Below are 26,288 nucleotides of genomic sequence, written 5' to 3'. Positions count from 1 at the left end.
ACATGATATGTGCCTCTAGGTGACAGTGCTCATTAGTCCCACCAACCCCTAAGTTTAGAAAGAAGAATGTGAATAGTGACTTGAAATTTGCTCACACGGGAATCGGGAGTACAGAAACACACAGCATAATACTTGCATCAGCACACGCAGCTACTAGAGGAAGTTTGCATTTTAACCATGAAAAAGATTTGCTAACCTTTAAACTTCAAGGGTGTGATAGAAGAAGGTAACATCTTCTTTTTGGCCACTCATATAAATCACCTGGGTGGCTCAGTCAGTTAAGCGTCTGCCTTCGGCTCAGGTCATGATCCCAGGGTCCTGGGATCGAGCCCCAAGTCAGGCTTTCTGCTCAGTGGGGAGCTGCTTCTCCCTCAGCTGCTCCCCCTGCTTGTGCTCTCTCTCTCTCTCTGTCTAAGAAAAATATATGTATATATCACCATTACTCCTGAAGTTTGCATGCTAAATCCTGACAAACACTTTAATTTTGGAGATGGCAGCAGAAGAAAACACTACTTGAAATGCAGAAGATCTCTTTATTATAATTATTTTGTATTCATGGGATGACCTCCAATCTCACGTTATTCTTTATAAGCCCTCAAGATTATCATTATCACATATATTGTTATAGCTGGAGCAAAAGATTCTATTTAAATAGGCACGTGGAGAGCAAGTGATGAAGGTCATATATGCCTACCTTCTCAGGCATTTAGAAGAAGGCACAGAAGTTTTTAAACTCTCTTTTTTCAGAAAGGAAACAAAACATGTACAGGATTGTACTGATTTGACTTGATTAATTCAACAAATATTTACTGATGCACCAGACACTACTGTGATCCGTGAGGATGCAGGAGGGAGCCAAACCAGAGGCCCTGGCCCCCAGTGTGCATATTCTAGTGAGGAGCTCAACAGAGAATAAAACTCACCCGTGTCTGCTTGTGTGGGAGGCTATAAAGTAAAATATACCTTGGTAAAGGGCCAGGGCGGCCAAGGAAGAGGCTGCCAAAGAAGAGATATTTGATAGGAAAAAAGACATTTTATTCTTATATTTTAAAAATGTAGTAACTTAACATAGTGAGTAACAAATAAATGTTTCACACGAATGCCAAAGAAACCCAAGTACAGCACTCCAGAATATGCAAGTCATTTGCACAACTGGGCTGCAGCACTCTTACTGCCCTTCTTTCAGAGGTAATTTGATAAAATATGCAAATGTGGGTTTCTTTTTTTCCCTTTTTTCTTAAAGAGTTTATTTATTTATTTGACAGAGAGAGAGAGAGAACACAAGCAGGGGGAGCTGCAGAGAGAGAGGGAGAAGCGGGCTCCCAGCTGAGCAGGGAGCCTGACGTGTGGGACTCGATCCCAGGACCCCGGGATCATGACCTGAGCCGAAGGCAGACGCTTAACTGACTGAGCCACCCAGGTGCCCCTAAATGTGGGTTTCTTTTACCTGATCACTGACAGAGACCCCAGAAGAGCCTGCATCATTGGAATCTTGATAGAATGGTACCTCACGTGGAGGCTTTATATACAGGCCATTAGGGAAAGTGTGTGAATATAGGCATTTGTATATGATTTGAACTTTATGGCTTTCATTTTAGGGTGAAAAAGGAGCTATGGGAGAACCCGGACCCAGAGGACCCTATGGGCTGCCTGTGAGTTCTGTCTCTTGTCTCCACCTTCAGCATGTGTAGATGACCTGACACTGGCACGGTTAACCCTTCCCTGGGGGGGCAGACTAATCACATTAGAGGAGCAAAGAACCATCCACTAGTTCTCCACAACACCAGTGTTACCATGTCCTTGATGGGTCGTAGTCACATCTATTCTCCCACTCACATACAGACACACACACACACATCATGAGCTTGAGAGGATCAGAGATTGTCCACAAGGTAAACAGACCTAACCTGAAAGCAGGACTCCCACTGTCAGAAAACACCCTCTCTGTACCATCTGACTAGACGCCCATAATTGGCACTTCCTCAGAAGGTCGCTACCAAAAGTGGGTGGGCAAGTTTTATTTAAGACAACTCTCTTCAGACTTTATCTGTTCTCATAGGTTACCTACTAAAACTAATCTTGCTAATAAAGGTGATTTCTCACGTTGATTTTTACAATGACTTTGATGTTTCTGACCTAATGCACTGTAATGACAAGACCTCTTTAGAACGTAGAATGTTGATAGCGGCCTGCCTTCTGAAAATTCTGTTATTACAGTCTTCAAATTGAGGCTGCGGGCATGCTTCAGAACATTCCCTTTGGGATAATTATAAATAATTCGATAGGGCAGGGTAGGGCTACAATAGAAACATATAATATATTAAGGTTTTTAACCCCTGTGTGCCTACCACATGCTTTATTCTTTAGTTTTTGTGAACCAAAGTAATAAACTTAAGCCAGGATCAGTGCTGGCTGAAAGAGATGCTGATTTTGAAATAGATTTCAAAATCTAATTGTCAGAATTAAAGGAACTTCCCAGTAACTTTGGATGGATCCGTTGTGTGACACAATAGGCTCATGGCCCCAATAATCTGCACCACGGGGGTAAATTTATCAATCCTTGCACAACAATCTGGTGACTCCTTTGTATCTGGGAATAATTTATTGACAAAGCTTACTTAAAAACAGTTTTTAAATCGTGACACACCCTCAAAATTTATAGACAAGGTACACATCTAGCCAAGTTAAAACTATACTTAACAATAAACAGTTTTCACATTCTTTTCTCATTTATGAGCCAAGTACTAAGTTACCAAGTTGAAGCAGTATTGATTTGCATATTTTATTAGTGCTGGTATGTTTTTAAATCAACTAACTGGTATTTGTGCTTTCAACTTATTCCTGGATTGATCAGTTGGATGCCAAGCATTAAACTTCAGCGAAATATCAGGCTATGTAAACTAATCTATAATAAAAAAATTTTTATGACCCTTAACTGCAGCATTAATGGTCACTTCACTTGATTTGGTGAAAGAAATTTGTATTACTAATCAATCAATAAAGACTCTTTTTCACATTTCTGAAGTAGTTGTTCTAATACTAGTGTTGCATGTCCAGGCAGCCTTAAATAAAACAATAACAATAACCTATTCATGAAACTTAGGAACACTAATGTAGCTACTATGGTTCTTTGGCAGGGGAAAGATGGAGAGCCTGGTCTTGATGTAAGTAATACATGTACAATGAACATCTTCCTATTATAATAGATGCTGATGGTCTCCATCATCAATAACAGCAAAAATACTTTTTTTTCTGTGCACATAGTTATGCATACAGCATATATTGCTGTGTGTGTAGATTGCAATATAAAATATACCACTAGTGTCTGCATGAAGTAAACAGAAAAGCAAAACACATAATTAGTATAAAGTTAATAACCAACAGTTGATAATGGCACTTCAAAATACTTCCCCAAATTAGGGACACCCTGAACATCAGCAGTTGAACCACTTTTTTAAAAATATGCATAAAATTGAAATATCTTTCACGTGCCACCCTTCAGGAATGGTATACTATGTTTATTCTCAAAGCTGCTATGCAATATTTTTTTCCTCTTAGCATAAAGTGTCCATGTTTTATAATAACATAATTCTATAAAAAATAGAGAATGTCAAAAGTAAATGCCTCTTGAAATGATCACTGTATTATGTGAATATCATAGCAGCCTTATTATGTGAAGAATAATAATAGCAAAAGTAATAATAGTTAACTTTTTATTGAGCACCTGTTTGGGGCAAGCATAAAATGCCGTGAGGTAAGTGATTTGCCCAAGGCCACACAAGTCAGTGTCCTTGCTAGGAGTCAAACTCGGATCCTGATATACTTTCCACTATATATATCTTAGGAGAAAAAGCAAGAAATGTGTTTCATATAGATAATTGAGATGTTAGACAACTATTACTCCTAAGCTACTTTAACTATCTAAGTTTTGAGATTCTTGGGGGGTGCTATTTTTCTTCATATTTGCGTTCAGGAGCACGGAATCTTACATTTTTTTAATGTGATTTTGCCACAGTTACATCAGTAGATCTTTTTGGTTTGCTTTTATCCTCTAGGGCTTCCCTGGTCCACGAGGCGAGAAGGGTGATGTAGGAGAAAAGGGAGAAAAGGTGACCTCTCCATTCTAGCATGTGCCTGTTTGATTTTTCTCATGCCGTGTGCTTTGCTGTTCAATCTATGCGATTCTTTCATATATCTAATTTTTCTCCATCCTGTGCTCCAAAAACACACCAGTGCCTGATCTAAAAAAAAACAGGTCTTCACAGAGGAATGAAGAAGGCTACAGTGCTAGAAATAAGGGCACAGTCTAGCATAGAAGAAAAAAATTGGCAGGCTTACCTGACACCAATTTGTTGAAAGATGTAATGTCCAGGGATTCTTGAAGGTGAAATAAAAAGGCATTTATTACATCAAAGTAAACTTAAATAGCACAAATCTGCAAGGGTCTTCTGGCAGAGCTCACCGAACCCTGTAAAGCTAGCGGCTCATTTTTAAGCACAGCATTCCAGTAGAGTTAGTAGACGTGCCCTGTATCCTAATTTTTTTATCGGAAAATGGAGGGAAAGCAGTGTGACTGATAAACCCCAGTGAGTTTATCAGGGACTAGGACTTGCCACTTTCAGATGCTGGAGATATTTTTAAATGAAGATATTAGTGTATTTCATGAGGCTGGTGTTTAGGTTCTATCTCGGGACCACCGGCCCCAGGGTATATAGCAGCCAATATCAGGCAAATTGGTTTTATGTCTGAAAGCAAAATTTGGATAATGGATTTTTGAAATCATTTCTTCCTTTCCTCTCCCCTTTGCTTGGGTCCTTGAATAGTAATTGTTTACACTGGACACAGCAAAAGAAGTAAAAGTGGCTGAAATTGTACCTTCCCACTTCCAATTTAAACCAATTCTGTTTCTCAGATTAATTTATGTCCTGCTGTACTTAACAGTTTTCAAAACCCTATAAATTCTCTCTAACCATGAATTTGATTGCTGTTGAAAAGCAAAGCCAAATTAGAATTGTCAAAGAAAGAGGGGTATTAAGCCTGCTGTGTGTTCCTTAGGCTTTAGATATTACCTGGCTTCCCACTGGTAAGAGAGCTCCTGTCATAGTTACGTAAAAGCAAGATCATCATCATTATCAATATCATCACATTTATTGAACACTTACTATATGTTTCCCCAAAAGCTTTACATACGCTAAGTCTTTTAATCCTCATAACAACCCCCCCTGAGATTGGTGCTGTTATTGTCCCCATTTCACAGACAAAGAAACTGAAACATAAAAAAAAAAAATTCCTTTATTCTGAATTATAAATGCTAACTATAAAATATACATGTTTTGATTTGAGATAATTGTGCATGCAAGCTTTTAGCCCAAGGTCGAGGTGCTTTAAAGATTATAGACATTTATTTTATGTTTATTTAATGGGTTGTATGAGTCTAAAATCTTATTCACTCAGAAGTATGTCACCATTATGGGGATACTCATTTTAATGATCTTTCAAACAAAGAAGAAATTACCAGTATTGTAACTTATGAAAACACAAAGCTATAAATTTATTCCTCAGAATAATGTTAATCACTCATACAAAAATATTTCCATATTTTAGATTCCATGATTAGAAGTTTTATATTTAGGAAAATTAGATTCAAATGGGAACACTTTATGTATATCATTCTTTGACATGGGAGATAAAAATTAGCAAGAGCCCTCATGTGCTCCTAGGAACACAAGGGCAGATAGTTTTGTGTTGCATAGGGAATCACTAACTGTTACAAAATTATGTTGGTTCATAATAATGCTGATTCATTGTTCTTTGTATAAAAGTGTCTGTTTTCCATAAAGCTTGAGGTCCGCTAACATATTACTGAAAAATGATTCCTGTAGCCTGTTAGAGTCAACATTCATATGACAACACTTTTCTGGGGAGTGATTAATTTCAGCTGGTTTACCAAATAATGAATTGAATTCTAAATTATCAATACCCAACACACCTGTCTCACCTATGTGATGAAGAGTCCCCTGCCTTCTGGGAGGGAAAAGTTCACCCAAACAAATTTAAAACAATTTTACGTCGTGACATTAAAGTTATTTGCTGAGGATGTTGATGGATCTTGCATGAGTGAGCAACTTAGTCCTGAACGATCCTCCCAGCTTACTTCCTGTCACACCTGCTCTCATTTCACCCTGGATTCTCAGGTCTTCGTCTTTGATCAATGATAAACTAAACAACACAGAATTTCTCTCTTTCCCCAGTATTCAAGAAACCCAAGTGTTTTTGATTCTGAGCCTTCTGATGCAATCTTTTTGGCACACAGGAGACAAATGAGGAGCTTTCACTCACACAGTCAGAATGAATGCATTAATTTGAATGCTTATCTCATATATATCTTATGTATATGTCTTTGAATATTCATGTTGTTTCGCTTCTGAAATTATTCACTTTTATTGTAACTGCCTTCCTGAGTGCGGAATGAATACACTAATTTAAATATGTATTGCACAGTATTTTGTATTCTGTACAGCACCAACTTCTTGTCTATAAATATGCAGAGATATTTATGTTAATAAGAAACAGCTGAGGTGCATTCCTTCCTTCTCCTCCTTTTGCCTCCTTTCCTTAATTCCTCCATTCCCATGATCCATGCAGATTTCCACAACCTTTACCTTGATTCCTAAATACTAATTTCCATGGCTACATTCCCACTATGTAATTATCCTGCCTACCTCATTTTTAGTATTAGCTCAACTGAGTCCAAACTGCTTTTCCTCTCTTGAACAGAATTTTTTTTTTTTTTTGGCTTTTGTTACATTGCGAGTAGGCTGGAAACCCATTTACCATTGTGAACACCGGGCATGAGATCTATAAGAGTGAATTAAAGAAAATCCTTCGATTTATAGATAAGCCCGTTTCTCCAATTGGCATTGCTGAGAAGTATTAGCACTTTTAAAATTTGTTTACCTGACTTAATAAAGAAAGTATTTGCTTTTAGTTTCCTAAAAAAAATGTTAAAAGAAAGAGAAGCATATTTCAATATACTGAATATTTTTTTAATGAGAGCTATAAAAAATAATGTCATAAAATTGGATACATTTCCAAAAGATAGAAGCTGTTAATATTCTGTCCTTTTTGTCCGGCTCAGTGTAGCTTTCATCTGTTATAGAATTAGAAAAAAAAAGTAAGCTGACAGTATTGAAAATTGGGTGAAGTATTCATTATTCCTCCGAATTTGACCTGCCACCGGCTGGCTCCCATACAGTTGGTATCCATCATCCTCGCCGGATCTGCGGCGGAAACACCTCATTCACCAAGACTAGGGCGCTGGGGTCTAAGTCAGCACTTGATGTGTTCGCTTTTTAAATCTCCTTCTTTCATCTTGTTGAGTATCTTAAGTAAAATCGCACCTATCACTGCCCAGAATCCATTGTCACTCTGAAAGTCTAGGTTATCTTTTATAATATCATGCCTTACCTAAACCAGAAAACAGTGGTAAATGACCTTCCAGACGTTTATTGGCTAAACCATCTTTTGAATCGCCATTATTTCCCCCCCAAATAAAACCTGTCTTTTATTTAAACCCTTATATCCACAGGGGGAAAAGGGAAAGAAAGGCAAAAAGGGGCCTAAAGGGGAGAAAGGAGAACAGGGTGCTCCTGGATTAGATGCACCTTGCCCGTTGGTATGTCTGACTCATGGAACTCTGTCTCCATCCAGATATCATGTGTGAAGGAATAAACTGGGAGAAGAGCAAATTGGAGGGACCCGTAACAGCAGGGGTTCTGATTGGGGGTGTTTAACAGAGGCTTCAAGGGACCACACGCATCTATCTCGGGCTATCCCGGTATATTCCATGCCTCGTTTCTGGCCACCAGCTCTGTTTGGTTTCTTAGCACTCAGATATTGACGTGCAACTGGAATGTGACTGTAGCATCTGAAGACGAATTGGTGCTATTCCACACCATTCAAAAGAGAAAGTCACTGTTCCCAGAGAAGCCTTGATTACAGGGATAGGTCGAGCTCTTATTCTGTCCAGCTTCAGTGGATGTTACTTTGTCCTTCAGAGTTGCTCCTCTCCCAGCCTTTTGGTATTGTAGTTATTTCTTTAGCAGAATTTGTGCTTAAGTGATTTCTTGTGTTAGTAACATTATGAGTTAATCTTTACAAACAGGGATTCCGTGGCGTTAAGGGGGAAAAAGGGGAGCCAGGCCAGCCTGGCCTGGATGGGCTGGATGCCCCTTGCCAATTGGTACAGTATTTCTCTTTCCTACCACCCTGCATGCAGTTCCTTTGTTTATTACATATTCATCTCTATCAATGTAAAGTGGTACTTCTGGAACAAGCTTTACATGATAAACACACTACATGCATGTGCATGAACAGCTCCTTCAGCATCTCTGCAGAGTGAAGAGAGCAAGCTCGCCTTTCCGTCAAAGACTGCAATAACCTCCTGACATTGTCCTCACAACTGACCTGACTGCCATGTCTGCATTATGGGGAATATTAACCTACTCCAAAAATATTGAAAGAGTACATTCAAATGATGTAAAAATCTTCTATGTAAAGGAACTGCTAGGCCATGACTTTGGGTTCTATCCCTAAATTTAGCTCTTTTTTTTTTTTCTTTTTTCTCTGAAAGAAATAAAGACATTTTTGCCTCTTCCACTACATTTCTGTCAGGCCGTAAATAAGGCCAGACCGACAGAGTTAAGCTTCTGTGGTCAGGAGTTAACCAGTTCAAGGGAATGCTGTTAAGAGACCATAGGGAAGGAAACCAAACTTCCCTGAGCTTCTAAAGATGGTAATAGTCTGCAGCCCAACCCTCTTCTTTGTCACATAACCTTTTCAATGTAATGGTCTCTCCTTTTGAAACTCACTTTCCTAAAGTAGACAGAACTCCCCTATCCCCATTGGCATGAACTCAAAATCCTCCTTATACTAAAATCTAAAATTCTACTGGGTGACCCTCTCCTTGTACCAATCTGGCATTACCAAGTTTTTCCCAAATATAAAGCTATTTCAAAGTGGGTTTTTTTTTTTACATTTAAAAAGAAAGTATATTCATATTTTCTGAGGTATAAAAGAAAACTTTTTAGAGTTGTTTTATACTTATTGATTGTTATACTTGGTCTGCATGTTCTTATATTATTCTTCAGTGCTAAGCATGATTCTTTAAAGACAAAGTTACATTTCTTAAGCCTTTTAAGAGATTATATTTATAGGAAAAAATGTATTTGGTAAATAATTACAGTTAAAAAATCTCAATATGAGTCTTATTTGCTTGTCATTAGTAATAAATTATATCTTACAATCATTTTGTTAGAGGAAAACACAAGCATGCCTCATAATATATCAACTCTTCCTGCCTTATTTCTATCATTTGTATCTGAAGAGTGCTTGCGCTTTAAATGAAAGTAAATTGTGCAATGTTTAAGAATCCTTTGTTGAATCAAAATTGGTTAACCGACTTCTAAAGACTTTTTAATTAAAAAATTGATAAATGCTAGGATAACGTCTTACTATAAAGATATCGATGGACTGCCTGTCTTTTAATTCAATTAATAGAATGCGTTCTACTATATTGGCTTTTAGTATGGAAAAATAAAAGATACTGGCATGTGAAGAGCTATGAACTTCAGATAGAAATGGTTCATCATTGATTATTCATCATTATCATGCATTCAACCATACACCACAGTGACCAGGAAGAGAAGTTGTTTTTGTTTATTTAATAAAGATAATTGTGAAATGTGTTTTAACGAAATTAAAAGGAATAGTACAGATTTATTATCTAAAGGTGGAACTGGGTAGGCCCCTATGCTTTGTAAACTACTTTTTCAAAATTAGGTGTAATTTTTTCTATATGTATTTTCAAAATGTGTTCTCACACTAGAAAGCATTTGAATTTTCTTCCTTTTAACTAACGTTGGGTATTCTATTGGGACTTGATAATTAGAAAAAAAATGCCTATGATTACAGGCACCTAACTGGTAGAAATCCATTTTTTAAGCTTGTGAGCATGTGAATTGTGAAGTATGTTCACTTTTGTGGAGCCTGAAGAATTCTTACTCTTCTTTTTAAAACAGGGGCCAGATGGATTACCCATGCCTGGCTGTTGGCAAAAGGTAGGCTTCACTGAATTATTTCTAAAAGAAGCACTCCCCCTATCTCTTCCCCTGGCCTGGTTTTCTCCATTTAGAACAGACCTTTTGAATTTGACATTCCTGAAAGTTGTTTGGGCATTAAAAAGCAAAAGATTCTGTCTCTAGAATATCTTTTGATTAATATGTTTACTGCTGATTTCCGCCTAAACTGATGAGTGAAAACAGTTCTTAACAAACACTCTAACTTGGAAACCTTCCCTATCTAATCCTTTTTGTGGAATGGAAAGGGGCAGTGCATCTTGACAATGGTTTGCTTACATAATAAACTCCTTGTCCTCCTACTATTTAAAACTATTCTTAATTGTGGTTCTTTTTCTATTTATGCCCAATTACGTAGGCAAACATGCAAATACATGGTAGAACCCTGCCAATATTAATCACAAAGCTGAGAAAGCAGAAAGTGTAAGCATGATTTTTTTTTTCTTCAGTGATGATTTATTTAGGAGAATCTGTTTATATTTAAGCTGGTGTTTTTTATGGTATCCATTTATTCTAGCCTCTTCATATGGCTACCCATGGTCACTGTGTATATATTCAGTATGGAAGGGAACTTCATAGAGAACCTTCTCAGTACAAAGGCTCTATGAGGAGCCCTTTCATACAGGGGATAGCATTTTACTTAATCCTCATGATAACCCTAGAGGGTATTATTATCCTGAATGATGCCGATGAAGAAACTGAAGTTCAGAGAAGTTAAGTCACTTCCAAGGGCAAGAGCTAGGACCCAAACAGAATGAGAAGTGGGCAGTGGAAAGCAATGGCAGGACTTGAAGCAGGGAAGAGGTCTGTAGGTGCTGTCCTAGTCCAAGAATACCAACCCTTTACACAATAACTTTGAGAACTTAATTATAAAGAACTGTGCATATATGCTACTGACAGATAAAGGAATTCCACGGATGGAAAAATGAGCTAGGGGGAAGTATCATGCTGCTTTGACCATTTTGAAGTTTTTTCCCTAACACCTTGTGGCTTATTGAGTAACTTTTGACAGGCATGCTTCATTGGCAAAACTATACAGAACTCAGGATTGCAGAGAGATGGAGAGAAACTTGACTCTCCTCAGTGTGTCTCATCTCCTCAGCTCTGTTGGTGAGGAGATCCTGTGTAACTCACTCTCCCGCTTAGCCGCCCCCCCACCCCCCCACCCCCGGCCAGGGAAAGAAAACCTTCTCTGTCAGGAGCGTCATTTATATTTAGCAGCTCCGCATACTCACTTTCAGCCTGTCAGAGAATTAGCTCAATCACAGCTGGGGTCAGGGGGTTCTCAGGAAGGTGGGCCTATCATCATATTCTTCTTCACCTGAGGAAAGTATCCTTTCACCTTCAGAATCCCTGTTTTCAGAATCTTGAATACCATCCTGAGCTGGAATTACCATTTACTCTTTAACCGTTGACCTGTAATCTAATACTGTAATGATTTTTTAATACAGTCCTAGGTACACTTTACATAGAGGGAGATGTTGAAAGGCTTACTTTATCCAGCCTTCTGACAGAACTCAGAACTTGGGTTTACATAATTATTGGCTGCTTCTAAATCACTTCCTTTTTGTGAGGGCATAGTAATCATGGCACCAAGCAAAGGACTCATCTTTTTGGTTCATGAAATGGCCAAACCTAGTAGTAATATGAATAGCATTAGAAAATCAGAAATTTCCCTTTTAAGGACTCATTTTTCCACAGAATAGATACTATGTTCTACATAGGATTAAGGACTTCTTTAATCTAATAACTTTTTTTTTTTTTTGAGAGAGAGAGAGAGAGAGGGAGTACATGGGGAAGAGGGGGAGCAGGAGAGAAAGAATCTCAGGCAGCCTCCATGCCCAGCGCAGAGCCTGACCTGGGGCTACATCTCACAACCCTGAGATCATGACCTGAGCCGAAATCAAGAGTCGGATGCTTAACTGACTCAGCCACCCAGGCACCGCTCTAACATCTTCTTATACAAAAAACTCAATAAGAAAACTTCAGTACTGCTTACCACATCCCCAACACACCCAAATGCAGATCATTGTGCTTAACGTCAGCCAACACCTCCTCATTCCAAAAAAAAAAAAAAAAAAAAGGAGAAGAAGAAGGCGGGGAAGAGGAGGAAGAAGAAAAAGAAGAGGAGGAAGAAGAAAGAAATAATTAGAGAAATAAAATGTTCTAAAATCTCTTATGTGGTCAACTTAGCTATCTCAAATTATTTTTTAAGTGATATTTTTTAAAGAAGGCTAGTCAATTATTTTAGTTAGTCCTGTTTTACATGGACTACCCTTTTAAACACTGTTAAAGTTATTAGCCTCTAGAGCACAGTGGTAGTTTGAAAATTCAGAATGTGGTAGCAATTTAAATTACTGTGATGAATGAGTAAGTCTCCTTGGTCATGATGCTCTCAATACTAATACTTTCATGCAAAACTGGTGTTTGTTTAAATGGCTTTTCTTTCTAGATACAGTTCTGTTTTCTAAATTTTTTAGAATAATGATGTACCAGTTCACAGTGTAATTTGTACAGTGAATAAATGGCAGAAGTTATGGTTAAGAAAGTACTTTCAGGGGGTGCCTGGGTGGCTCAGTCGTTAAGCGTCTGCCTTCGGCTCAGGTCATGATCCCAGGGTCCTGGGATTGAGCCCCACGTCGGGCTCCCTGCTCAGTGGGGAGTCTGATTCTCCCTCTGCCTTTCACCCAACTCTTGTGCTCTCTCTCTCTCTCAAATAAATAAATAAAATCTTAAAAAAAAAAAAGAAAGTACTTACAGGCTATTAAAGTTATCCATCCTCATCCAGAGATTAAAAACTATGTAATAGGAAAAAGACCTATAGGCTTCATATTTTTTAGTCATCAGATTCCTTTATTTATTTTTTATATTTTTTAATGTTTTACTAACTTTATTTTGTGAGGTAGGGCTGACAGGTTTGCAGCAAAACCTTCCTAAAGCAAGGTGACAGATTCTTTTCGTTAAGTTTTAAAATCTGGAAGAAGAAAAAAAAAGAGAATCTTTAAAATTCTGTAGATTTTTTACCAAACATGGGTACTCAAAAAAATACATCTCTTTGAATTTTGAGTTTGGGGAAAAGAATACTTCCATAGGCACATTCCCTGGTGTTGCCATGACATGCAGAAACATTGAGTGAACTCCATCTTCGAAGATCACAAAGTACCTGGCCTCTTAATCCCACCTACTATAGCATCTATTTTTCTTGGAGAGAGAAAAACAAATGTTTTTAATTAATGAACTGGGCATTCTACTTTTCTCATTGGGTTTTGTTTTGTTTTGTTGTTTTTTTTTTTTAGTAAAAGTCAAGTCCCCAAGATCTGCAATATAAGTTTATATCTCAAAGACCATTGTCCCTCAGTTCTCTCAGACTTAACTTTAGTTCTAGGAAAACCTTAATAGTTATGGCGGTTCCAAATGAGCAACCAGAGGTTTCTGGTGCCTTAGATCACCGTGGAACCTCCAGTGCAGCTTGAAGACCTGAGAGCAGGCAGGTTAACCAGGCACACCGTCCGCGCAGAGCAGGGCTTGCAAAAGGCAAGAGGAAATAAGAGCCGAAGGAGAGTAGTATCATAGTCAGGTTGGTGAAGTAAGCAGTACCACTGAGGGCAGAATCCTCAGCCTCTTCCCCAGTGGCTTTTTTTTTTTAATTTTTTAAAAAATTTCATTTTATTATGTTATGTTAGTCACCATACAATACATCATTGGTTTTTGATGTGGTGATCCACGATCCATTGTTTTCGTATAACACCCAGTGCTCCATTCAGTACGTGCCCTCCTTAATACCCACCACCAGGCTAACCCATCCCTCCACCCTCTCCCCTCTAGAACCCTCAGTTTGTTTCTCAGAGTCCATAGTCTCTCATGGTTCATCTCCCCCTCCGATTCCCCCCCCGCTTCATTTTTCCCTTCCTTCTCCTTTTTTTTAAAAATTTTTTTATTGTTATGTTAATCCCCATACATTACATCATTAGTTTTAGATGTAGTGTTCCATGATTCATTGTTTGTGCATAACACCCAGTGCTCCATGCAGAACGTGCCCTCCTCAATACCCAGCACCAGGCTAACCCATCCTCCCACCCCCCTCCGCTCTAGAACCCTCATATAAGTATAGGACATGTATCTTAATTATGGTACATATGTGATAAAATCCTAATTTTCTGCTTTCCCAGAATCATTACTGAGAAAAATACCACAAACTTCTCAGTGGCCAAAGAAAAATGTGGGTTGAACCCAGGATGGAAATTTTAATAACACCCTGGAGTTTTAGAAAAGCAATGTTTGGGACACACATCACTCGGCTCATTAATTAAAAAAAAAAACAAAACTATATTCAGGGTTCTACCAGTTTTCTTAAAATAAATGTTACTTTGGAATTTTTATTCTAGACCACTAATCCTATGTATGTCTTTCTGTTGTTTGTTTTTCTGCAGTGATGAATCTAACCTTCCGAGCATGAAGTTGTATATATAAGGGTCCACTTTTTATATTTATAGTTGAAAATCGAATTGCAGATTTTACAAGTCTGAGATATGTTTACATATAGCTGCTTCTTCCTGTTTGCAGTAGTACACATGTCCATCTTTTCTCCACTTACATCTGAAATTGGGCAATATGTGAAACCAGTGAGAAGCCTGCAAAAAAAATATAAATCAGCATCTCTTTATCTTATGTAAAGATATGTATTTAAATGGACACATCAGTGATACAGAATGATTGTTCTTGCTCTTTTCTGACTTTGGGCTTGTTAATTGCATGGACAAAAAGTGCCATGAAATAGTTTACATGAAATTGTGACCAAATATGGACTCAAAACTATGAAAATGTACCATACTAACTAACTGATTTTAAAGTTTATCATCGCATCCCTACTCACCTTCACTGTTAGCATTGATTTGTGCCCACACCACCCTCTGAAACTGACTAACAAAGCATGACCGTGTGCCAAGCCTGCTTGTCATTCAGATGCTAGCATGCCACTTAATGAGTCCTTTGATCACATCTGAGCTTTTATTTCTTTTGTCATCTCAAGGGGGTTACACCATGGCTTATTGCCAAAAAGAGATAAGGTGGCGGAGAGCATACACACAAATGGTCTTGTATTTTGAGGGAGTTGCAGTCCCAACTGCAGACCTCCAGCTTCCAGTATTGCGGGCTCACATGGCCACCTTGGTTGAAATATCAAGGGGCTGAGCGGGTTGCCGCCACTATTTTTCCTTGGGCTGCCCTTGACAGTGAAGATAAGGGAAGAGGACCGGTTCGGCATCCTGCACTGTCTCTCCTGTGACCAAGTAGGAAAGAAGTTTACACATGCGGGCACCCAGAACAACAGACTTTAAAAAAAAATAAACTGTATTCCAACAAGTGTTAATATGGGTGCTTTTGGAAACTGACAGAGGCATATAGCACTTCTTTTGGGTAGGAGATTCTTGGAATGGCAGCCCCTGTTCCACAGACAAAGGATGCGTACATCCCACCAAAGAGAAGGGGTACCACTCCTGAGAATAGGTTGGCTGAAATATCCTCTTCTGAAATTGTAGGGGAGCTCACCCTACAACCTCTATTGAAGCTGATGCTCTCCTTCCTTCCAAGATCCAACCCATTTCAAACATTTTCTACAAAGTTCTAGAAACAGAAAGATATTTTTCATTCTTTTTTATGCTTTTCTTTTCTAGTCCCGGGGAATATTAAGAAAAGATTTGTTTCAGTTTTTGTCACATTTGTTTTGAACAATTTTTTTTTAAAGTCTTCAAATCCTAATAACTTGGTAGCAATAGTCAAGATGACTTTTTACTAACTTCTCTCTTGTTCTGAATAATCGAAGAGACTATAAAAGAAACTCCACTCTCAGTTCAGTCAAAGTTAAGCAATTTCTTGAGTACTTTTTGACTTTTTTTTCATATGATGACTGTAACTTACATAGTGATCATCAGTTAAGTCAAGATTTGGTCACATTTGATAGTATTAACTCTTTTCTATTTCTTATCATTCTATTTAGATCTAAGTTTTGTCCATATTTAGATTTTTTTATCTTTTTTTACATTTCTAAATGTTTGTCTTATGCACAGACCAAATCTGTGTGTCAGAAAGCTGTGAAATATAGTTGCCATAGAGTATTTTTTCATCTATTTGCTCAAAACTTACTTAATTGTATTAGACTGAGCATTTCTTTGCACAGTAAAGAGTTGGTAATATGTTTTGAAATGCTTATTCTGAGTGGAAGGGTTACATTAGGAGAAACACCATCAATGAGGAGTAGTCTCTCTTTCAGCCCATAGGACAATATACTTTCTCTCCTGACTTAATGCCATTTTGTGGGAAAATTTCTAGTTCCATTCATAAATTTTCACCACTAGAGGGGAAATTAGCTCATCACTGGCTTGTGGTGACAACAGTTAAGATATGACTATAAGACAAAGATCCTAAGATGCTTGTGATCTCTTTCATATTGTATAACCAAATGTTCAATTATACAAAATGCCTTTTTATTTCTAATAATTTTTGAGATTGGAAAGATGTCCAAATTATTAGATCAATCTAATTGGTAACATTTCTAGTAACATTCCACACTTGAAGCCAGTTCAGCATTTTTAAAACGATAGAGGGCCTTCCTTTTCCAACCATCTCTTGTTTCACATGGTTAGGAAAATGTATTGTTCAATGTCTGAAACAATTTGTCTTACATGGTTTGGAAACATGAACCAAAGCAGGTAGAACTACTGTCTCTTCAGGAAAACAAACAGCTGTGTCTTGAGAAAAATCTGGTGGCTATATTTCTTTCTATCTCTCTTTCTAAGAGGTATTGAGATGAATCACTATTGAAAACTTGCGCAGCTTCAAAACAAAATACCTCAACATCAAAGAGAAACACTTTATACACACACACAAAAATTTTTTTGAACATAGCCCCTTAAGAATACTCTTCTGTCCTATGTGTATACTGGGTTTTTTGCTCTACAACTGATAGGACAACATTGATTTTTATTCTATGAGCAAAAGAAGCTGTAGACGCCTGTTACAATTATTTCCTTGGGAAAAACAAAGAGATGATAGTACTTCTCTTTGTTCAGTGGAATTATTAGGTCTTAACCACCATGAATAATCTTAAACTTTTGGTTACTAAAGTATTTCCAGCCATCTATTTTGTCATCAATATAGAGAATCCTCAAATAATTGCTGAATGAACTAATAACTTATGTCTGCTGGTATATGTGTTGGCAGATATCTATTTTTCTTCAAGATTTCAACCCTTAATTTGTATTATTGGGTAGAGGATTGAGAAAAAAATACATGAAAGACACATTGGAAATAAGTCAAGAGCTACTTCTATTTCTGATAAGCATCTTTTAAGGATGCCAAATTGGTATGTGTTTTAGCTTTACAATTGTTTTCCATTCATGTTGGTGCTAATGCATTTTTTTTCTTTATGAACAATGCAACTCTACTATGGATAATTTCATTTTTCTGTTTAATAGCATTCCTAAACTGTTAGTGTGTGATTTTATTTTTAAAGTTCATGAATTTGCTGTAATATGGTTCAATGACCAGTCTTTCCTAATGTAAAACAAAACAGTGTACCTATAGATGATGTGTGTTTACTTGGATCATGGATCCTTTTATTTCATGTTCATTTCATGTACCATATGCCTTTATCAACTTTCTTCCTCATATTTTAGCTTATTTCATTTGATTAAGTCTGACAAAACCAATGTTAGAGAAGTCTAACACATTCATAGAGTACCTGACACACAAATATGCCCCAATTTTTTTTCTAGCTTTCATTTTCATTATAAGAAGCTGTCTTGGAGGATTTTTCTTTCTTGTTTGATTTTATAGAAAACATAAGAATATCTAGGATTTCTACCAAAAACAAAAAAGTCTGTTCTTGAATTTACTTTCTGTGCATGATGTTCTGATGGGACAGTAAGAACGTATGCATCCGTAGTTCATGTTACAGGTCCTCTGTCTACAATGCATACATATATCTGCTAGTTTGGAAAATGGTCAGAACAGCATTCAAGACCTATGGAAAAATTGTCCAGTATCTTATGTTTTTATCACTTAAAAAATGTGCTTAATTTTCCAATTTTTTTTTATGTTACTATTGTACCATAAAAAGCTAATACTGCTTTTCATCCTTTTTTTTTTTTTTTTGGCACTATATATTATCTTACCCAGAAATAAGTTATGCTTGAATGGCGGGCGGTGTTTTAATCTTCTAATAAGCAATCATAGGAACATGCAAAGATTGATATTTGAAATCTTGTTTTTCTCTGTCTTCATAACCAAGTTACATTAATAATTAATGTTACTAAAGTGAACTTTTTTAATTTCTACCAAAACAAACAAAAAAAACTCTGCTGTCTCTGAAAAATCAAGTCCATATCAATCTAATCTTATGTTCTCAAAAATAATAATTAAGAATAAGCACATATGATTCTGGCAATTAAAAAATCATTTCTAGTGGAATTAACATACCTAAAATTATTTTAAAATGTGAGGACCTTCCATCCCTACTTTTTCCCACTTTTTGGATATATTTTCATATTGGCTAGATTTACTTTATGCCATAGCAGAGATAAGCTTCCAACTTAAACTTTTGGTGGATTTTGTTTTGCTAATCCAATACTGAAACATTTTAATGGCATTTCTGATTTTTTAAATGTGTTTAATGCATAAGATTCCCTATGCTGCTTTATTGACAGAACTGTCCTTTGGGGAATAGGAAGACTTTTTCAACCTGACCTGTTATGTTTGATTTATCAATAAATTACTAACATTTCTCAAAATGTGGTAGATATTCTCACGTATTTCAGAAATATTAATAAATTGGATTCACAAAAGAATGTCTTACCTATTGTTGACATTTATGTGAATATTCTTTATACTGTTGTAAATGTTTCATGCAACTTAATAACATTTTAAAAAGATGTATGTATCTGATTTTCCATTAGAAAATATTATATTTTTATTTGTATTTTTTACATTTTAAAGTTCATCTCTACGTGCAGCTATTTTTATATTGCCAAAAAATCACATAAATACAAAATAAGAGGAAAATGCAAAAAAAAAATATTTTGGCAAGCATTACACTGCATATTTTTCTTAACGTTTTGTGGGCCAGTCTCATGTAATTGATTATTCTAAGAATGTGTTGTGTCTTATCACTGTAAATATGGCACAAACCTGATTTTCTCAATAGTGTACATAATTGAAAGATTGAATTCTCCCTGTTTGACTTCTTATTTCAATTTTGTTATAATTTCTCCAGCTGACAGTGCTGAATCAAAAGACGTGCGGTTTTTGATGTGCAGTTTGGAGATAATCGCATTGTGTTCAGTTTCTAATTTGTTTTTATTTGCTTTTTTAACTTGTTTTCAGGGTTCCTAGTTTGTGAGAAGTTGATCTTCAGAATTATTTTTACACTATTTATGACTTATTTTCATAATGTAAAAAGTGTGTAATTATTACAATATTAATCCAAACTATGGTAATGAATTGTATTGTTATAAAGCTTTATTGATGTTCATGAACACCTGGGCCTGTTTTCTCTGATTTAAACACAGTCCATAAAAAATTTTGTTCTATTCTTCTACCATACTGTAATGTCACCGTTCAACTTAGTGCACATAACTAGCTATGGTGATTTTCTATTAAAACAACAACAACAACAACAACAACTAGCACTTTCTGTTTATTAGGTTATGCCTCTAGGTCGGGCTTCCCTTCCAAACTCACTTTTTTTTCCAGGATTCTCCATTTTGGTGAATTAAGCTTCCTTATACCAACTGACTCTTAGCTCTACCACATCGAATCAATCATTGTGTGAGTAAAATGCAGTACATAGTAATCACGTAAATGTATTGAATGATGAACGACTGAGTGCCTCCACGAAAGTCACCAGTTGTTTCCCAGTCCTAACTAAAAGAGCATACTTCCCAGTCCTCGTCTTTCCTGCCCTCACCAGCACCACCAGATGTAGTTGTCCACAGCTATCCTCTTAAACACCCTTCTCTTTAGTCCCCATGTCCCTCTCCTCGTCATTTCCTCCTATTTTTCTTCCTCATTTTCCTTTGCCAGTTCTACCTCCTCTCCCTGCTTGTTAAATCGTGACCCTCAGAACTCTGACCTGCATCCTTCCTTTGCTTTTGCTCTTCTCTGACACACTCTAGGAAAGCCTGTTCATTCCCAAGAAATCCAAGTTTTTATCTCCATCACAGATTTCCTTCCAACTTCCAGACCAACTGTGATGGGCATGTACCCACATAGCTTATCACCTTCACCTACACACCTGGTTCTCTTCCAGACTTCATATTAGAGTGAACATACGATCCCCACCTGCCATCTAAGCAAACATGGTAGAAATTTCCGAACCATTCTGGACACTGCCTACTTCTCGTCACCGACCCGATCCCTCACATAGCATCTAATCCATTACCAATCCCTTCAATTCTACCTCCTAAATGTCTCTCAGATCCACTTCCCCCTTTTTTTCATCCCCATTACTATTGCCTTGGTTCATCTCCCCTCCCCCCATTTTTCCCTTGGACTTTTAGAAAAGCCTTCTAGTTGGCCTCCCTGCCTCTAATAACCACCTCCTCTCCACCTCAAACTCTGTGTCACCCTGAAGGTGATGATTCAAAGAAAGCACATATGGCCATGTCTTATTGACTTGTGAGTTCATCCTCCCATTTCATTTCACATAGAATTTGAGGCAAATTAAAAGAATGCTTATAAAGAAAGTAAAATATGTAAGTTTAAAAATAACCAAGAAAACTATGTCTAAACCAAGTTCAAGATCACAAAGAAAGTTGTGATGAAAGGATATAAGATTTAAAGTTTTATGGCTCTGAGCTTCACAGTGTTCATGGAAAAAAGAGAAATAAGTCAGTAACATGTTTACATCATCCATAAAGTGAAAATATACCACAGTACTTTCTCAAAAGAATCAAAGCTGATTGGTAAGAAATTACTTATGTGAGATTTCTTATACAAAATCCTGTCTTTTAGGGCATCCCTATAATGAACATAACAGCAGATTTTTATAATGTTCCTCAGTGTAAGCCAAGTGTATGTGCCAAAAACCACTGAGAACAGCTCTTCAGGAGAATATTAATCATGCCATTTGCTTGCTTAAAATCTTCCAGTAGTCCCCCATTATCATGCAGGTACTTACTTTGGTATACAACAAGAGCCTTTTGGGCTCACACTCTACCTCACTTTATAACATCATGTCTTGCTGGTCAGAAACTCTCACCCAAAGGTTTTCCATCTTAAACTATTTGAAGATCCCTCTGGCTGCTCTCTAGGCCAGAAACTGTCTCCCTTCCCATCCCCACTATCCATCTAAAAGACTCTTGCTCTTCCAACACTCAATACACACATCAACTTACTAAAAACCCCTTCCTGCCAACTTTAGATGCTCCACCTCTCTGCTCCAATAATTTTACTTGTCACCTAAACCACATATCCAATTGTTAATAAGTATATGTTTATCTGTCTCCTCCACTAGATGGTGAGCCAAACATGAACCCAACGCATGGGATGTTCCCAATAAAAAAAATTTTTTTTTTAAGTAGGCTCCACACCCAATGTGGAGCCCAATGCAGGGCTCAAACTCGTGACCCTGAGGTCAAGACCTGAGCTGAGATCAAGAGTCAGACACTTAGCCAACTGAGCCACCCAGGTACCCCCCAATAAATATTTTTAAGTGAATGACAAAAGTTGCAACAACAAAACTCATTCGGACTTACGAATTTTATCAATATACACATTGAGTAAAGCAGTCCACACAGCGAATTCCTAGCATTCCAAGTAGTTCTTAAACTAAAGATTCTTAAAATAAAGAAAAAATCTTTTTCAAGTCTAAATTAAAAATATGTATGAAGTAGGTGCAGTGTCATCTAATAAGTGGCTAGAGAGGATTCAAAGTTTAAAGAAGGTGGAGAGGATTTGAATTACCTCTACGGAGATTAGGAGCAAACAGCAGGAAACACATGATTGCTGAGGGCTATAGAGCAGGCGGTGAAGCTGGGAACCATGGTTTTGTTATGGGACTATTTGAACTTTTGTGCGGTACACTTGGTTTGTCAACCATTTAAATATCAAATGTTTACCTTCTAAATCTTCTTTCTCTCAATTTGTGTTTCTTATTTTTCCATTGCCCCTCCATATTAGGAAGCTAGATCTAGTTCAGGAACTCTCAAACTTCAGCATTCATCATACTCCCCTGGAAAGTTTCTGAAAACACACGTTGCTGGCCCCACCCCCTGAGTTTCTGAATCAATAGGTCTGAGATTGGACTTCAGAATTTATATTTCTAACAATGTCCTCAGTAGTGATAATGCTTTTGGTCCAGGGTCCACTCTTTGAGAAGGACTGTTAGTCTAGTCTATCTTAATGGAATGTTGGTGGCATTAATATGAGGGTCACAACCTTCCTTTTGTTGTGAATCATTTTTGGAAATTTTCTCTCATCATCAATATCAACTAAATCTCAGCTTGCTCTTCAGCAATTCTCTCAAGTAGAAGCTGCTAATTCTCCAACAGCCCTCACATACCTTTAGGATGGAAAGAAAGTTGAGCATCCACAATGCTCCTCATTGCCAGTAACAGACAATTAATCCTCCATCCATATGATACAAAGCCCTACTTCTTTGAGGCTCATATGACTATCTTTTCCCCACACTCTACTTCTCCTCAATACAGTGTCTGCTGGCCCCTAGGCATTCCCCTACATTCACTGAAGACTTTGGCACCCTGTTCATGGTGATCTTCTTCACTGTTGGTGCTGCTATCACCACAGGTGACTTCAATGTCAACATGGGCAGTGTAACCCACACATTAGTCCATTATCTCCTCAAATCTCATTTTTAATGACTTTTTGCACCTTCAGTTCTGCCACCCCCTCCTCTGACACACTGATTTTGTCAATTCCTGGAACTGTTCCAACTCTGGGAATAATATATTGAAACATCTCACTCTGAGCCCTCTCTCTTACCCTGCCAGAACTTCCCACCCCAAAACTCCCACTATATCTGTTCTGGAATCCTACACAACTTCCGTTCCCTTTATCTCTCAGCCCCCTCCCTCCCTACTAGGTCCCACGCAAGTCCACTGCCTCTCTTCTTGAACTTAGGTTACACAATTCAAATTTTCATCTGCACTGATGCCAATAACTCCATTATCTAATTGTTCTTCCATTCGCCCACTTGAGAAAAGCCAACTCCTATAATAACCCATCTGTCCATCTTTATTTCTTTACCTGATCTAGTTTGCTTAGTGTCATGGGAGAAAATCACATGGGAATACAGATTGTTCTCACCATAAATTCAAAGTCTTCAAATTCACCTGTGCATTCAACAACTACCAACAACGAACAATCCGTGTTTCCCTAGTGAAGATGGGCAATTCAAACTTCTCCCCCTCTTCTCTAATCTCCACCCTTCTTGCTCTCTGTGTCTGGTCTTGCATGCACAGAAGAAAAACAATCCACAAAAGAGACTCCCTCAAATCCTTCCACCAAGACCGAAAATGTGCCCATATCTTTACCGTTAATCTCTTTCTTCACTTCTATTATGATAGAAAATAATGTCACTCTTCCCACTTAAGGCTAACCTCTGTTCCAGATGCTCCACTTCCACCCCAGGCTTTGCAGGGATCTTGTTCTGTTACACCAACTTATTCTCTTCAGACTCCATCCCAATCACATTTAAATGTATTCAGGTATCTTCTATTTTTATAAAAGCTTTTCCTCAACGCCATGTACCCCTTTAGCTGCTGCCCTCTCTCTTTGCTGCCTCCCCTTCAGAGCTTGGAGGTTGGTTATATACCCAGCCTACCCACTTCTTCACCACCCATTAACTCCTCAATCCACCGATAAGCCCTGCCCCACCAGTCCACCTAACTACACTCTCCCGTAGTAAACTTCTAAAGTCCTACAAATTAAGTTACCATCAATATGCCCCAATCTCTCTCCAAACTCCAGTTTTGATTGCATCTGCATACTTCCAGATGTGCACCTCAAACTCAGTATGTGCAGAACGAAACTTGCCCTTTGCCTCCTGACCGTGTTCTCCCTCCTGTGCTCCATATCTCAGGGAGTGGGATCACCACTCACATTGTTGGCAACACCAAAACTTACCCGTGATATCTGACTCAACCCTCTCCCTCACCATCCCCAGTTTCTCCCCATGGCCAACTGATTCTCCTGGCTCAATATATACCAGACCTATCATCTTCATAGCATTTCCGTGGTGAGAACCAGGTAACTTGTATCTCTTACCAGTATTACTTTAGTAGCAAATCTTATAATACACTTGATCCTTGAACAATGCATGACTTAGAGGTACCAACCTCCGGATAGTGGAAAATCTGTGAATTACTTTTGACTCCTCCAAAACTCAACTACAGATAGCCTACTGTTGACCAGAAGGCTTACCAATAACATAAACACTTAACACATATTTTGTCTGTTATATATCTTATAGACTGTGTATATACACAATAAAGGAAGCTAGAGAAAAGGAAATGTTAAGAAAATCTTAATGAAAAGAAAATATATTTACAGTTCTGTATTTATATTTTAAAAATTCCACATGAAGTCGACTCATGCAGTTCAGATCTGTGTTGTTCAAGGATCAACTGTAGTTGGTCTTACCTTACACAATAGCCAGAATGATCTTTCCCTGCTTAAAACTCTTTAAATGGAAACTCTGCTTCTCTCAGAATAAATTTCAGACTTCCTGTTTTGATTTACAAGGTCCTCTATACTCAGCCCATATCTACTTCTCCAGGCTTACCCCTCATCATTCTCTCCCCTGCACTTTATCTAGACAGCCTGTACTTATTTTTCAGTTCTTCAACCAGGCCCTTCTCCATCACTTCCAGGTCTTATCTCTGCCACTTCTTCATCTTTTTTTTTTTTTTAAACTAAAAATCCACTTTATCTCCCTAACTCCTGACAATTTTTCAAGTCTCAGCTTAGACATTGCTAGCTCTGGGGAAACTTCTCTAGATCCTCAGGTCTTGATTAGGCATCTCTCCTCTCTGCTCCCTTTGCATCTTGTATGTCATTTATCATAGCACTTTTGACATGGTTTTGCTTCATAAAGAGAGAGGTATATCTTTGTTGTTTGCTCTTATGTCCTTCATTCCAGCACGATGCCTGGCATATAGTTGACACTCAATAAATATTTGTTGAATAAACATATGAGTGAAAGCAATTACCCAAAGGAATGCAGAACAAGCTATCCAAGGATAATATAAATAACTGAGTGTGAGACTATGCAATACAACAGTAAGCATATAATTCATGTTAAAATTGGTGTGACTATCCCCTTGTTCCAAACATGATAACAAGGAATCCCTTGTTACAAAGGACATAATTCTATACGCATTTTCCTCTTTCTATTCTCTTTCTAATTATAGTATCAACACTAAATAGTGACAGCAAAACAGACTTAGAGGAACTATTCCTCACTCTTTTTGGTCCAAATTATATTCTCCAGATAACAGATGTACTACGAAATAGTAGGGGGTATTCCACAAATAAGGTCATTAAATGTAAGAATATGAACTGGAATGTCTAGGAAAGGGATAAAAGATACAGTTTCCATAGAACAGTTTGGACACTGCTGCTGTACAGCATTATTTGACCTATTCACTCAAAACCTGCCATAGCTCAGGTATGCAGGCTATGCTCCTGTCACAGGCGTTCTTCCAAAGAGTGACTCTATGCAAAGCTGTCTCCAGTGGTAACGCCTCATTATTTGGCACCCTTTTCCACTCCCCATTGCTACCTTCAATCCCCTCTCATATCTCCACCCTAAAATGTACTAGGATTCATTTCTCAGCTTGGATTGGAACTTGATTTCAGTGTTGACCCAAATTCGTCATTCAAGGGCAATGACAAGATCCAAGAGTAATAAAGTTCCATTTGGGAAATGTGTTTCAGCAGAGTACATAATAGGCAATCAACCAGAAATGAACTTCTCTTGCTAAATTATGAGTTTGTACTTGCAAATTAAAGGGGAGGTTGGAACATGAGAAAAGGGAAAGAAGGTGAGCCATATTTATATTGAGCCAATATGTCAAGTCACTGATTGAAAAAGTAGGAATACTGAAATGGTCAGATTGTGGAAGAAATAGTTGTTGA

At 37.6% G+C, this 26,288-nt stretch overlaps 1 protein-coding gene across 4 annotated transcripts in view; it reads left to right on the top strand.

The window, feature by feature from the left end:
* COL25A1 (collagen type XXV alpha 1 chain) overlaps positions 1 to 19,787 on the top strand; it is a 467,924-nt gene extending 448,137 nt beyond the window's left edge. For 2 of the 4 annotated variants that reach the window (XM_032400983.1, XM_032400982.1), the window contains 6 exons: positions 1,599 to 1,652; positions 3,138 to 3,164; positions 4,056 to 4,109; positions 8,165 to 8,242; positions 10,080 to 10,118; positions 14,567 to 19,787. In XM_032400983.1, coding sequence (XP_032256874.1) covers positions 1,599 to 1,652; positions 3,138 to 3,164; positions 4,056 to 4,109; positions 8,165 to 8,242; positions 10,080 to 10,118; positions 14,567 to 14,569 — 255 coding nt within the window. In that variant the 3' untranslated portion in view covers positions 14,570 to 19,787. The remainder of the gene's footprint in view (positions 1 to 1,598; positions 1,653 to 3,137; positions 3,165 to 4,055; positions 4,110 to 8,164; positions 8,243 to 10,079; positions 10,119 to 14,566) is intronic. The other 2 variants (XM_032400984.1, XM_032400981.1) reach the window with 1 other exon arrangement.
* The last annotated feature ends 6,501 nt before the right edge of the window (positions 19,788 to 26,288 follow it).

This window comes from Phoca vitulina, unplaced genomic scaffold (assembly GCF_004348235.1).
Source record: "Phoca vitulina isolate PV1807 unplaced genomic scaffold, GSC_HSeal_1.0 scaffold3, whole genome shotgun sequence".
In the NCBI taxonomy this organism is placed as follows: domain Eukaryota; kingdom Metazoa; phylum Chordata; class Mammalia; order Carnivora; family Phocidae; genus Phoca; species Phoca vitulina.
Note: the sequence above shows the minus strand (reverse complement) of the source record. Positions and strands in the feature narration are given on the sequence as shown.